The sequence below is a fragment of the Salminus brasiliensis genome, chromosome 3 (genome assembly GCF_030463535.1).
Source record: "Salminus brasiliensis chromosome 3, fSalBra1.hap2, whole genome shotgun sequence".
NCBI classification, from domain to species: Eukaryota; Metazoa; Chordata; class Actinopteri; order Characiformes; family Bryconidae; genus Salminus; species Salminus brasiliensis.
This window is the reverse complement of record NC_132880.1, coordinates 26,581,054-26,594,591: the sequence shown is the minus strand read 5'-3', so window position 1 is coordinate 26,594,591 and position 13,538 is coordinate 26,581,054. Positions and strand designations below refer to the sequence as shown.

The window sequence follows — 13,538 nt, the reverse complement described above, 5'->3', positions numbered from 1 at the left end:
CCATAAATTGCACAGAATCCAACATGGTTTTGATTCAGAAAGATTTTATTAAGGTAAATATTTAGTAAAGCCCCACATTAAAGCACTGAATGGATATGAAGGTCAGAAATGGTGAAAGTCAAATCTGAACTGCAGCTGGAAAATGAGCTCATGTCTACAGAAACACATTTACAAAGCAAGTGCACATTGATAGAACCTTCCAGTTCAGCCTTCAGTCTGAGGGGAAGCCCTTGTTGGCTAAACACACCAGTGTAGCCTTCCCCTGCTGCAGCTCCACACTGGAAGAGGGGGGCAACACAGTGAGAGTGGGCTGAGTGTCACCTGCAGAGATGCAGAGAGAGAGAGAGAGAGAGAGAGAGAGAGAAGGAGAGAGAGAGAGAGAGAGAGAGAAAGAGAGAGAGAGAAGGAGAGAGAGAGAGAGAGAGAGAGAGAGAGAAAGAGAAAGAGAGAGAGGGAGAAATGAAACTCAGAGGTTTCAGTTCTCTGAAATAGGCTATGTGTTCATAAAGCAGAACTGAGTGCAGCAGCCCATTAAAAAGACACTTCGTTATTCAATAAATAATCAACTTCTCTCATTAGTAAAGAGACTCTAAAACTTTTTAATTTTTTTAACAAATAAAGCATTGATGACACTTTATTTTCAGAGGTTACATTAATACTTAACAGACCAGTAATATAATAACTTTTTAATGATGTTGCTGCAGTGAAGCATCTTAATATGTTTAAAAAATAATTAAGAGACTTTTTATAACTAAATAAATTTGCTTTATAATCTTCTACATTCATATGCTTTTCACTTGTGTCTAAATTCATATCTGAGAATTCACTGAATATGTAGAATACACATCTTACCATATTTGGTTGGGATAAGGACCAGATTGAAGGTTAAGATTAGGTCTTGGGTTGGGATGAGGTTAAAGTTAGAGCTAGGACCAGGACTAGCAATAGGATTAGGGCCAGGGCGAGGGTTAGGGTTAGTTTTTGAGTTTAGATGAAGGATGAGGTTAGGATTAGTGCGAAAATTAGCATTATGGCTAGGATGAAGGTTAGGATTTGATTTTGGGCTGAAGTTAAGGGCAGGGTTTAATAGGTTGGTCTCCTTAAAAGAGTAACATACTAAGTCTACTTTATTTAACATATAAAAAAAAACCCATCTACCTGATGTAAGTTATGTATCATCAGTACGTCTTCAAGATATTTACTTCAAAAGATTCACATTCACTACTGCAAGTTCACTGAAATGTTCTTGATACTCGATACTCAAACTTCCCTCAAATTAAAGGATTAAAACATTTTGATAATAACTGTTATTAGAAAAGCTAACAGCTTTATAAAACAAATATAGCAAATAACACATATTAGATTATATACAAGATATGTATATAAATACATATATAATATATTATATATAATATATAAAACATAAAATCCTAGAGACAGACTTATGTATTTAAAAAAAACAAACATTTGAAACAATAAACAATTTGGGACAGCCCATATGATAATCTCATGTCTTTGGAAGCTTCTGGTTTATTGGCAACATCTGAGTTAATTAGAGACACACCTTTGGACATATTTTAAGGCACACCTGAAACATACATAACATCATGGGAAAGTTGAAAGAAATCAGCCAAGATTTTAGTAAGAGAATGGTGACTCATCCTTGGGTACAGTTTCCCGATGGCTGAAGGTGCCTTGTTAATCTGTACAAACAATTATACACAAGTACAAACAAGATGGGAATGTCCAGCCATTATACCGCAAGGAGGAGGAAGGAGACAGGTTCTGTGTCCCAGAGATGAACATGTTTTGGTCCAAAATGTGCCCAAATCAACCCAAGAACAAAAGCTAAAGACCTTGTGAAGATGCTGGCTGAAGCTGGTAAGAGTGCGTCATTATCCACAGTGAAACGTGTGCTGTATCGACATGGGCTGAAAGGCCACTCTGCCAGGAAGAAGCCATTACTTCAAAAGAAACATAAAAAAGCCAGATTAATGTCTGTAAATGCACACAGGGACAAATACCTTAATTTTTGTAGGCATGTCCTGTAGTCTGACGAAAGTAAAATTACCTATTTGGCCATAATGACCATCATTATGTTTGGAGGAAAAAGGGGGAACCTTGCAAGCACAAGAACACTATTTTAACATGGTTCAGTTACACCAGTTCTGTCAGGAAGAATGGGCCAAAATTTCTGCTAACTATTGTGAGAAGCTTGTGGAATGATATCCAAAACGTTTGACCCAAGTCATAGTTAGTAAAGAAAGTAATACCAATTGCCTTGACAAAATCCCTCTGTCATTATTTTGGCATTTAGCAAATAATAATTTTGGAAATCCTAATTGACCTAAAACAGGACAAATTTATTCTAAATTCTGGTTTCAACTGTAAATCAGTCTGAATCAAGTATATTTATACGAATCATCTATATAAAATATGACTCATTTCAAAATGTTTTCATGATTGTTTTATGAAAGTGTACCACAGTGATCCAACCCCATTCCATCATGGTACAAAAATCTCCTGCATTGAAGCTGCACTGTGTATGTGATGAAGTCTTTTCTACTGTACATTTGATAAAACATGTCTAATTGTCTTTAGTATGTTCAATTTCTGATGAAGTTTCTGCAGTTCAGAACTTCATTAGTTACTGTGTATCAGGTACTGAGTGACAGGAAGTGCAGATGATAAATGAAAGTGCAACCAGTGATAAATGAAATTACCAACTGATTGGTAATTTTAGCCTGTTCAAAATACACTGATCAGCGATGATATAACCACCACTGACAAGTAGGTGAAAAACATTGATTATCTTTGTCCACAGTGGAATCCGAATTATTTCCTGTTCAAGAATTGTACCGTAATCCAAAGGATTACTATGTGAAAGTAACAAAATCATATAACTTTTTATTTTTAGGATTCTTAAAACTTTATTTATATAATTCGTATGAAACTCATAAATTCATATGTGTCTACAACAAAGCCTAAACAGTCTACCAAACAAACTCCAGGTTTACTATATTATATATGTATACCACTGCTGAAAGACAGTGTCTAGCAGTCAGCAAATCATACAGCAGTCCTAGCCCATCTACAAGGATTCAATGATAGTTCTTTTACCTTCAAATACTTCCTAATAATGGGAATAATATTTACTGCTGGAAGGCCTGATTACATTTATTTTTGCTTTAAAAAGTAAGGTTATTTTCATGCTGAAGATCAAAGCATGCCATGCAAAAAGGAAAGCTCAAGATTCTCCACTGGGGGCGCTGTTGCATCCAACTAGCTCCATGTACATAATTAAAAACAAAAAGACAAAGTCACAGCGAACATCAACAGCAGGATCTAACAAACACACATTCGCTCAAACTGAATGTCATGGCGTGTTAGGCCAGACCAATGTGACAACAAACCCTGGGACTGGGAGTAGTTGGGAGCTGAGCAGGCATAAAGGGGAAAAACCAACTAACAGGGGAAAAATCAAATGGGAACTAGAACTAAATCCTACAGGTAGGGCCTGGGTGATAGGGGTTCAACGTGAACCAAAACACAAACACAAACACAAACAAGGAGAGCTGGGGAACCAGCCGCTAGACCAAACGGCAAGGCCAACCTAACCTTGAAGTAGCAGCGTGCTGCCACAAGCGCAGGTCACCTTGCTTGAACGTGGATAACCTGAGAATCCAGACATGAAGTGAGCGAGCCTCGCTAGTCGTGTGAGTAGCAGGGATACCTGCTCTTGAACATGGGTAAAGCACTGGAGCTGACTTGAACACAACGGAAACGTGCGGGGAACCTCAGGGCGTCCTAGAGGTTCCAGACAACTCAATTCTCGGCAGAGAACGATGGCGTAGAGGCTCCTTAAGTACGCCCCAGTCCCAGGTGTAACCCATGAACCAAATGAACATGAATCGACTCACATGAGCTAAACACACATGGACATAAACAAGGCAGAAGTACTTATTTGGGCCTGTGGTCGGAGGTTTAGCATCGTCCCAGGGGAGGGCGCGAAACAGAGTGCCTGACAGTGAGTCTTTTTAGGTTGAATTGTAATCCTGATTGCAATTCACTCAGTTTTTAATGTACTTCTAATCTAATTACTTACCTTCTCATCGTAATTGTAACAGGTTACAGTTACTGTTATTTTGTGCCCTAATTATGTGACATTGATACATTTATTCTGTTATACACAATCTGCAGATACGACAGGACACTGTCAGAGGTCTTGCGGAATCCATGCCTTGAATGGTTAGATCTGCACAGGACGGACTTAGTCTGTATTAGGCAGGTGGTGCTAATATTATGGCTGATCGGTGCGTATTCATTTGTAAAATATGTTTACCATCCACCCTTCAAGCTCTGTGGTATGCGTCAATAGTTTGGTCTTGCAGTAGATTAGCCAAAGTCGAACCTAAAGTTCACCAAATTCAAAATGATGATCAATCTGTTTTTATTCAGTATTGAAGTATTTGAAGTAGCAGATCTAGTGGAAGTTCTAAGTATTTGTATCTGCTAAACCCACACATTTTACACACACCATTGGTATTAAGTAATGTAAGTAATGTAATGAAACACTTTTTAAATGAGGTCAGAAGGTCATTCTTCTCTGTTTTATGGCACAGTAGCACACAGTAGTAATAGTTGTGATCTCAGTTTAAAGTTTGTACTGTAGCACTCAATGAAACCATGCTTTTTTATTAAAAGACCTCTCAGTTATGTTTTCTGCAGACAGGAAGATCATTTTCATGCTGAAGACACTTTGCATTGGCAGCTCATGGATGAGTCAGTTTTAGCTTGGTCAGTTTAACACCGCATGGCTGAGTGTTGGTAAGTCAAGTCAAGCATAATCTGAAAGCTAATATCACTGCTTTATCCATCTTCTATAATGATCTTTTTCTTTTTCTTTTCAAATTTAGACACTAAACCTCCTTTTCTTCCTCTACAGGAATTTTTGGAGAAGTTGTTGTTACTCAGTCTGATATGAAGTCAGTTCAGCTTTGGTCAGATCCGAAACTGAAGTTTACAGAGCTCCATCTGGCTCTGCATTTTAACACTACTAAATATCTTGGTATGCCCAAACAACTAGAGAAGCTCATATTCTCCACTACGTTTTAAGTTCCTTCTGCATTCACAGGAGGTGGCAGTTATACAGAGAGTGGGTCTTGATTTCTCTTTGACCATTAGTGGAGTTCAAGCAGAAGATGCTGGAGATTATTACTGTGTGAGTGAACATAAGATCACTGGAAGCTTGGTGTTCACACAGTAAAACACTGTCATACAAAAACCTTCTTCAGTCATACTGTACTGCACCTCAGAATTATTATTTGTGCATGTTTTGCAAAAATAATCCTGTTAAAAAAGCTTTCAATTTAATGGCTTTTCTAGTTCTTATTATAGAGTATCTTATATAGTTTTTATAAAGAATTTTTATATTGTTGTAGCATTTTACAAAAAAAGGATATCACAGAAAATCAGGAAAATCTCATGAACATTGAAAGGTATGACTCCCACAAAAACCTGCGAATGAACAATCTCAAATATGTTGAAATAAACTCTATTTTCAAGTAACCATGAAAACACCTCTATTTAAATTCAATTCAGGTTCATGAACAGTACACTTTTAATCACCCAGCTATATCAGATAGCAAGGTGTGTGGGTGTATTACACAGACTTGCTGTCCCATAACAATGACTCAACATACAGCATGTATTATTGACCTCTGAACCTCAGTCAAGTCAAGTCAAGTCAGGTCAAGAGTCTTTAATTGTCATTTCAGCTTTGTACAAGTACATAGTGGAATGAAATTGCGTTTTTTCAGGAACAAAAGGTGCAACATGATGATGGGAGTGAGTGCAACAGGCCAGTAGTCATTGAGGCAGTACACTGGAGACTTCTTTGGTACAGGGATAATGATGGTCTTGAAGCATCAGCTCAGAGAGATGTTGAAGATGTCCGTAAAATCTTCTGCTAGCTGTTGAGCACCTTCCCATTGTTTGCTTAAGCAAACAGTGCATACCTGGCCATGAAACTACTTATCAATCATTTGTCCTGTTAGTTATTAGTGGATTTAAGCTGAAGGTCTTACTTATGGACCTGACCTTAAATAATAATAATAATAATAATAATAATAATAATAATAATAATAAATATATTATCCACACAAAATCCAGGTTTTGATTCAGAAAGATTTTATTAAGGTGAATATATTTATTAAAGCACAGCATTAAAGCACTGAATGGATATGAAGGTCAGAAATGGTGAAAGTCAAATCTGAACTGCAGCTGGAATAGGAGTTCATGTCTAGAGAAACACTTTTACAAAGCTAGTGCACACTGACAGATGTGTGTGTGTGTGTGTGTGTGTGTTTAACACTCTCAGTAGTCAGCACACTGCTGTTTGGTCAGGGTGTAGGTGACAGGGTTTTGGCTACCCTGGCTGGCCTCACAGCTCACTGCTTTTGTGCTCCTCCACTGCTCCTCAGTGAGGCTCAGAGTGCTGCTCCAGCTGTAGAGGCCGGTTTCCTTCTGCAGAACACCCCCTGAGCTCACACCTATGCTCTCGCTTCTACCGTCCACCTTCCAGCTCAGAGCCCAGTCTGAGGGGAAGCCCTTGTTGGCCAAACACACCAGTGTACCCTTCCCCTGCTGCAGCTCCACACTGGAGGGGGGCAACACTGTGAGGGTGGGTCGAGTGTCACCTGCGCAGGTGCAGACAGAGAGAGAGAGAGAGAGAGAGAGAGAGAGAGAGAGAGAGAGAGAGGTGAAACTTAGAGGTTTCTGTTCTCTGAAATTGGCTTTCACTTCCCTTCAACATAAAGTGAGAGCAGCAGCCCATTAAAAACACACTTTGTTATTCAATAAATGATCAACTTATCTCATTAGTAAAGTAACTCTAAATACTTAATATAAAAAAATAAACAATTTAGAAATCAGACATTTTTAATTAATTTAACAAAGGCTGGTTTAGGTTGTTACATTAATACTCAACAGAATCTCAGTAACATAATACATTTTCAATGATGTTGCAACACTGAAGCATCTTAATACATTTAATAAATTATCAAGATGCTTTTAATTAACTCTGTAAATACTTTTGTTTCATAATCTGTTAATTTAACATGCTTTTCACTTGGAATGTCTAAGTTCATATCTGAGAGTTCACTGAATATGTAGAATACACCCCATCTCTCCATCCTAATCACACTGCTGTAGATTTGCTGCTGACACCATTTTCCTGTTGAATCTAAACTAGATTAGATATTGGTTTGGGATAAGGACCAGGGTTAGATAGGTCAGTCTCCTTGAATGAGTAACATGCTAAGTCTGCTTTATATAACATATTAACAAAACATCTACCTAATGCAAGTTATGTATCATCAGTACATCTTCAAGATATGTTCTTCAAAAGATTATTTAGATTATAAAACATTCGATTATCTGTAATTATAAATTAAAAGGAACCCTCAAAATAAAGGTTTAAATTGCTTTGTTGTAAGTAAATACTATTTATGAAGAACATAACTCATAAATATAAATATAATATTAGAAAAGCTGTAGAAAAAAATATGGTCTCTATTCATTTGTCAGTCAAAATATTAATTTAATAATATAGCAAATCAAATATATCAAACACTTACTTGTTAATGATGATTAAAGAATTTTATTTCAAATAAATCCTATCCGATCAAGTTCATGTTGTTAAATCTTTTGTTTTTGTTTCAACAATATTGATATAACTCATTGATATAAATTTGAGTTATTTCAAAATGATTTTTTTTTTATCATTTTTATATATGTACATTTTTTATAATTGAAATACCTTATATAATATAATTTTAGAATTGTATTTTTACATTTTGTACAAAATTCTACATTTTAATGAAGAGAAAATGACTTACTTCCAACAGAGAGTCGAGTGCCTCCACCGAAAGTGTACCACAGTGATACAACCCCATTCAGTGACCGTACAAAAACCCCCTGTGCTGAAGCTGCACTGCCTTACCCAGAAACACTCACACCTGTCAAAGCTATGCTACATAACAACTTTCCTGACCTTTAAAACAAACATTACAGATGATGTTTCAGAATCATGATTTTAATCTATTTATATGACATTAAGTTCTAATCACAGTGTTAAACAGTGTATCTGCCTCAGTTTTATCTACATGTTCTTCTCCTGCCATCTCAATTTGCTCAAACACTTCATATAACCAAGACTGTGTATGTAATGAAGTCTGATTTTTTCTACTGTACGTTTGATAAAACATTTCTAATTGTCTTTAGTAGCTTCAATTTCTGCTCATTTCCAGAACTTACTTCCAACTTCCCACCTCCTTCAGTCCAAGTCCAAGAGCGAATCTTGTTGAATCACAATGTAAAAAAACCTTCAAGCAATTCTGACACACCATGCTGATCAACTCTTGTGAGAAGATAAAGTTTATAGAAGAATGTCGCCCCCTATCACACCATTGTAGTAATGACAGTCTAAGAAAATGAACTAGTCATTAATAGATAGATAGGCAGAGAGACTGTGTGAATGGAAATGTGTTGCAGTGTATTTTACTGCTAAGAAGAATTACAGTCAGACACAGACAGTCACTGTTCAGTAATGATTTCCTCTCTTTAGATCTATAACATGAATATAAAAGGCAGAGACAGATTTGAAAGGAGGCAAAGAGAGTCTGGATCAGGAAGAATGTTTATAAAAGAGAACCACGGCACTAAAAAGACCCAATAAAACGTCCTTATTTACATGATGAAAGCTGTTTCTGCAGTTCTGAACTCCCTGAGTTACTGTATGTGAGTGACAGGAAGTGCAGATGATAGAGGAGGGATTTTGCATGATCACAACTTCACACACTTTAAGACTGCTGGTGTGATCAGCTCTGGAGACTTCAGTCTTCTTAGATTCTCTCACACACCCTGCACAATGATGACCCCACTGATTCTACTGCTGACCACACTGACCTTCTTCCCTCAAGGTGAGAGAATATTCATTTCTAGACTCTTCTGCAGTCAGGTAAGAGGGCAGCTTCAGTTCAATGACTATTGTTTATCATTTCTGAGATTAAATTTATCCTCTAAATTCTTCTTCTCCTCTTACTGCAGTTTCCCACCAAGAGACTCAGACTCCTGCGTTTCTGTCTGCTGAAGCAGGAAAGAGTGTCTCTATCAGCTGTACTGGAACTAGTGGAGTAGATGATGATATGAGCTGGTATCTGCAAAAACCTGGGGAAGCTCCTAAACTCCTGATTTATGAGGCAAACAGCCGTGAGTCTGGAGTTCCAGAACGATTCAGTGGTTCATATTCTGGACTTAACTTTCAACTGAGCATCAGTGGAGTCCAGCCAGAGGATGCAGGAGATTATTACTGCATGGGGGCATACACAGGTCCAGCGTTCACACAGTGAAAAATGGTCATACAAAAACCTCCCTCAATCAGGCTATAGAGAGACTGCATTACTGCAGCTGGATCTTCTGCAGGTGCCGAGGGAAAATTATGACAACAGTTACAGAGCTGAACTGCATACATGCACTCATGCAAAATTGCTTGCAAACACACACACATTTATATTAATTTCATACATTCATTCATATTATACACATGTGCACAGTACTTTGCTAGTTATATTTAAGCAACATTATGCAAAACAAACAGCAAAATCACCAGAGATTGATCAGATGTAAACTTCTCAGTTAAATTAAAAGTAATTACAAAAATGAGTTCTAGCTGATATATAAAGAGGAGATAAAGAAGGTGTAAAACATTACACCTCTTAAACTCAAGGGTGAAACTTCAGCATTTTCAGTATGTTTGGGGTACAGAAATTGGATTAAGCCTTTCCATCTAAACATCTCTAACAAAAGCACAGCTGTTACCACAAGGATTCAAGGATTCAAGGATTCAAGGAGACTTTATTGTCATTCGCATCACATGTGGTACATGGGGTGGAACGAAATTGTGGTACCCAAGGACCCAGTTTTACCCAGAAGCAGTACTTAAATAAATAAAATATACATAAATATATAAAAATATATGTAAAAATGAAAATAAAATACAGAGAGAAGTAAATGGAGAAGGTAGCAGCAGAGTGTGTTTAAAGTGACTAGTGTCGTCAAAGTGTCGTTGCAGTGGTTCCACTAAGTGGCGTTTAAAAGTCTTACAGCTTCCGGAATGAAGCTGTTCCTCAGTCTGATATTACAGTAAAATTGGTTCTATCATACAATAGATCCATAATATTACCAACTCACTAAATTATTGCCTGTACAAGATAAACTGATCAGTGATAACATTGCCACCACTGAGAGGTGAAAAACATTGATAATCTTCATCCACAGGTGAAGGTGATGGGTTAGAAACAGGGTAAGCACAAGAATCTAAGTCACTCTGACAATGACTGTGATGGCTAGACAAGTTTTCCCATACGTTCACAGGATGTGGCAGTTATACAGTTGGTGGGTCTTGATTTCTCTTTGACCATTAGTGGAGTTCAAGCAGAAGATGCTGGAGATTATTATTTATGAGTGCACATAAGATCAGTGGAAGCTCAGTGAAACAGTGAAACAAGTGAAACAGTGTCATACAAAAATCACCCAGCTATATTAGATAGCAAGGTCTGTGTGTGTGTGTGTGTGTGTGTGTGTGTGTGTACTACATAGTCTTGCTATCCCATAATAATGACCTTTGAACCTCTGAAATGAGGGATGTAGCTTTGACATTGTTTTGAGCCTTTTCAAAACAGTGAGTAACTTCACAGGTTGTTGGGAATAATACATTTGATTAAAGACAATCAACCTCAAAACATTGGGACAAGCTGAATTATGTGAAATAATGCATAATAAAGACATCTATAGTTCAAAAATCCAGTTGAATTATTATCAGCATTAACTGCGAATAAAGTCAACACACCAAAAACAGAAGAAAACTGGTAGCACATCATTTAAGACACTACAACAAATATTTTAATTTATTTACTACGATTAATATTTTTTGTGACTGTAATTTATATCAGGCCAATTCTGTACTAATACAGGTCATAATTATTAAATAAATTAGAATTTTAAAAATGTGGATAATGAACAAAGACCCTAACAATCTCTAATGTGTGAAAGTGTTCTTTGAAACTGTTACCAAAGCAAAGAAAAGCTAAATGAGATTAGTCAACAACTGTATAAATAATAACGTTAATTCAGAAAATGAAATGCCATGTATGAACATGTACAGTAAAATTAAAATGAATAAGTCTCTGTTACAGCTCTCCCCATTACTGTAGTCTGGAAGATCATTTTCATGCTGAAGACACTTTGCATTGGCAGCTCATGCTTCAGTGCTCTGGGAGTGTTTATATCTCAGATGTCAGTTTAACACACAAGGCTCTTCTACTTGTCCATAGATCAAACAGCCATCATGACTTTAATCACCAGCTTTATCTGGATGCTTTTAACATGTGCTTTGGGTAAGACAATTCATCTAGTTATGTTATTGCTATCTCAATACAAAAATATTCATTTTAATCTTAATATTTTGTAGAATTGTCAAATAAAGTACAGAAGTGAGAGTATTTTAATTAACACTATTTTATCCATTATGCCTTTTTGTGTCTTTGCAGGATCTTTGGGACAGGTTGTGATAACTCAGTCTGCAGTTAAATCAGCTCATCCAGGTCATTCAGTCACTATTGACTGCAAAACTAACACAGTTGTTTTTAGGAATGAGCAAGGGACAGTTTCCAAGGGTCGTTATTATACATCTTGGTACCTTCAGAAATCTGGAGAAGAACCCAAGCTTCTGATATACTACTCAGATGAAAGAAATTCTGGAGTTCCCTCAAAATTTAGTGGTGGTGGTGGTCATCCTTCATCTGGTGGGAATGGTCTTGATTTCTCTTTGACCATCAGTGGAGTCCAGGCAGAAGATGCTGGGGATTATTACTGTATGAGTGTACATAAGATCAGTGGTAGCTGGGTGTTTACACAGTGAAAAAGTGCTGTACAAAAACACTGCACTGCACTTCTGCAGCTGGAACTTATGGTATGTTTTAGAAACGGCTCTGACAAACATACTTGCATTCACATAGACCTTGTTTTGTGGTTTCTACTGTGGTGTTTAACTTTAGTCCATTTAAGTTTTTTTCTGTTGGAACACCTAAAAAAATCTCAATCTCAATCTCAACAGTCATGCCGTCACAATTGTCATACATACAGGGAAGATCGTGGCATGAAGCACAGGCCAAAAGTCTACATACAGACAATCCAGCAGAAACCTGTTTTAGAACAGTTCACCAATTGTAATTCAATCTAATGTAAATGGTACACTAACCTTTAGAGCCCTAGGCCAATTTTGCAGGATGTTTTAATAGTTTGAAGTACCCTTTTCCACCTAAAAATCACAAAACATTTATGTCAGACTGTCACACATGGCAATGTTTTTCCAGGAGATCCTAGATGTTTTGATCAAAAATGTACTTCATGTCAATAATTCTTGTGACAAAAACAGCACAACAGGAGATTTAAGTGCATTTTAAATGGAAATCAAAGCTTTAGTTATTTTGGTGAGTTAAGATGGAATTTCTGTTTGGGCACTTGTGAAGGCACAATCAGAGTGAGACTCCCTTCCTTGTGCTGCTCTTTTTGTGAAGAAGCACTTGCAAGCAGGCTGGCTGCAATGTAATTCAAACTCGAAAAAATGGGCAAACGTAAAAATTTGGTGGCTGGACAAACAGACCATCTGCAGAACAGCAGGTCTTGTGGAGTGTTCCCAGTGTAACCCATGTGAATTATGGAGCTACTATAACCCTATATGTCATTTAGAAGCCCATGCCAGCCATGTGAGAAGTGAGAATTTGTAGAGGCTGTGTGACCTACTGTACGACTGCCTGTAAAGGAACTTTCATATATCTCCAATTGCTTATTGCTTAAGCATACTATTCATCCTACCCGATAGACAGTTCTTAGACACAGTCACAAACAGCATAATTCCTTTGCTACATCTATTGAAGGATACAAACTGAACTCTATTTATTTGTGTATTTTTTCATTTAAAGGACTTATTCAACCTTTCCTATTCAAAACATCTCTTCATTTGTTTAAAATTATATCTAATAATTTTTCTTTATGTCATAAATTAGAATTTTTGGTTGCATCGCTTGTAAAGCAATAAATGTGTTAATCCTTCAACTTCCCGTCAAGTCTTCTCTGACTTTAAGGCACACTGCTGACCGGACCTAGATAGATGTTAGTGCCACTTTTATTACTCCTTTAGTAAGCACAGGTGCTACACCAGTATGCAGTGGTCAGAACCTACCAAATGGGTGCTCTAAGGAAGGACAATAAGTGAACCAGCAACAGTGTTGTGGGCGCCCAAGACTACTTGTTGTGTATGGTTAGCGAAGACTAGTCCATCTGGACTTTGATCCCCCAAAAGAGCTCCTGCAGCACAACATCAAAATGCTGAAAACATTCAATGCTGGCTGTCAAGTCAAGTCAAGAGACTTTTATTGTCATTCTGTTAAAGTACAAGTACACAGTGGAGCGAAATT

General features: G+C 37.1%; 1 long non-coding RNA gene and 1 gene segment (V, D, J or C); one reads left to right on the top strand and one right to left on the bottom strand.

The window, feature by feature from the left end:
- Positions 1-6,172: 6,172 nt before the first annotated feature.
- On the bottom strand, positions 6,173-8,234 carry LOC140551316 (uncharacterized). The gene is made up of 2 exons (XR_011979240.1): positions 7,899-8,234; positions 6,173-6,698 (listed from the first exon to the last, which is right to left on the bottom strand). It is a non-coding gene; the product is annotated as an uncharacterized lncRNA (long non-coding RNA).
- A 611-nt stretch (positions 8,235-8,845) lies between these two features.
- Positions 8,846-13,110, top strand: LOC140551315 (immunoglobulin kappa variable 1D-12-like). The segment is given in 3 exon segments: positions 8,846-8,981; positions 9,109-11,456; positions 11,610-13,110. Coding segments are annotated over 2 exon segments (354 nt in total).
- The last annotated feature ends 428 nt before the right edge of the window (positions 13,111-13,538 follow it).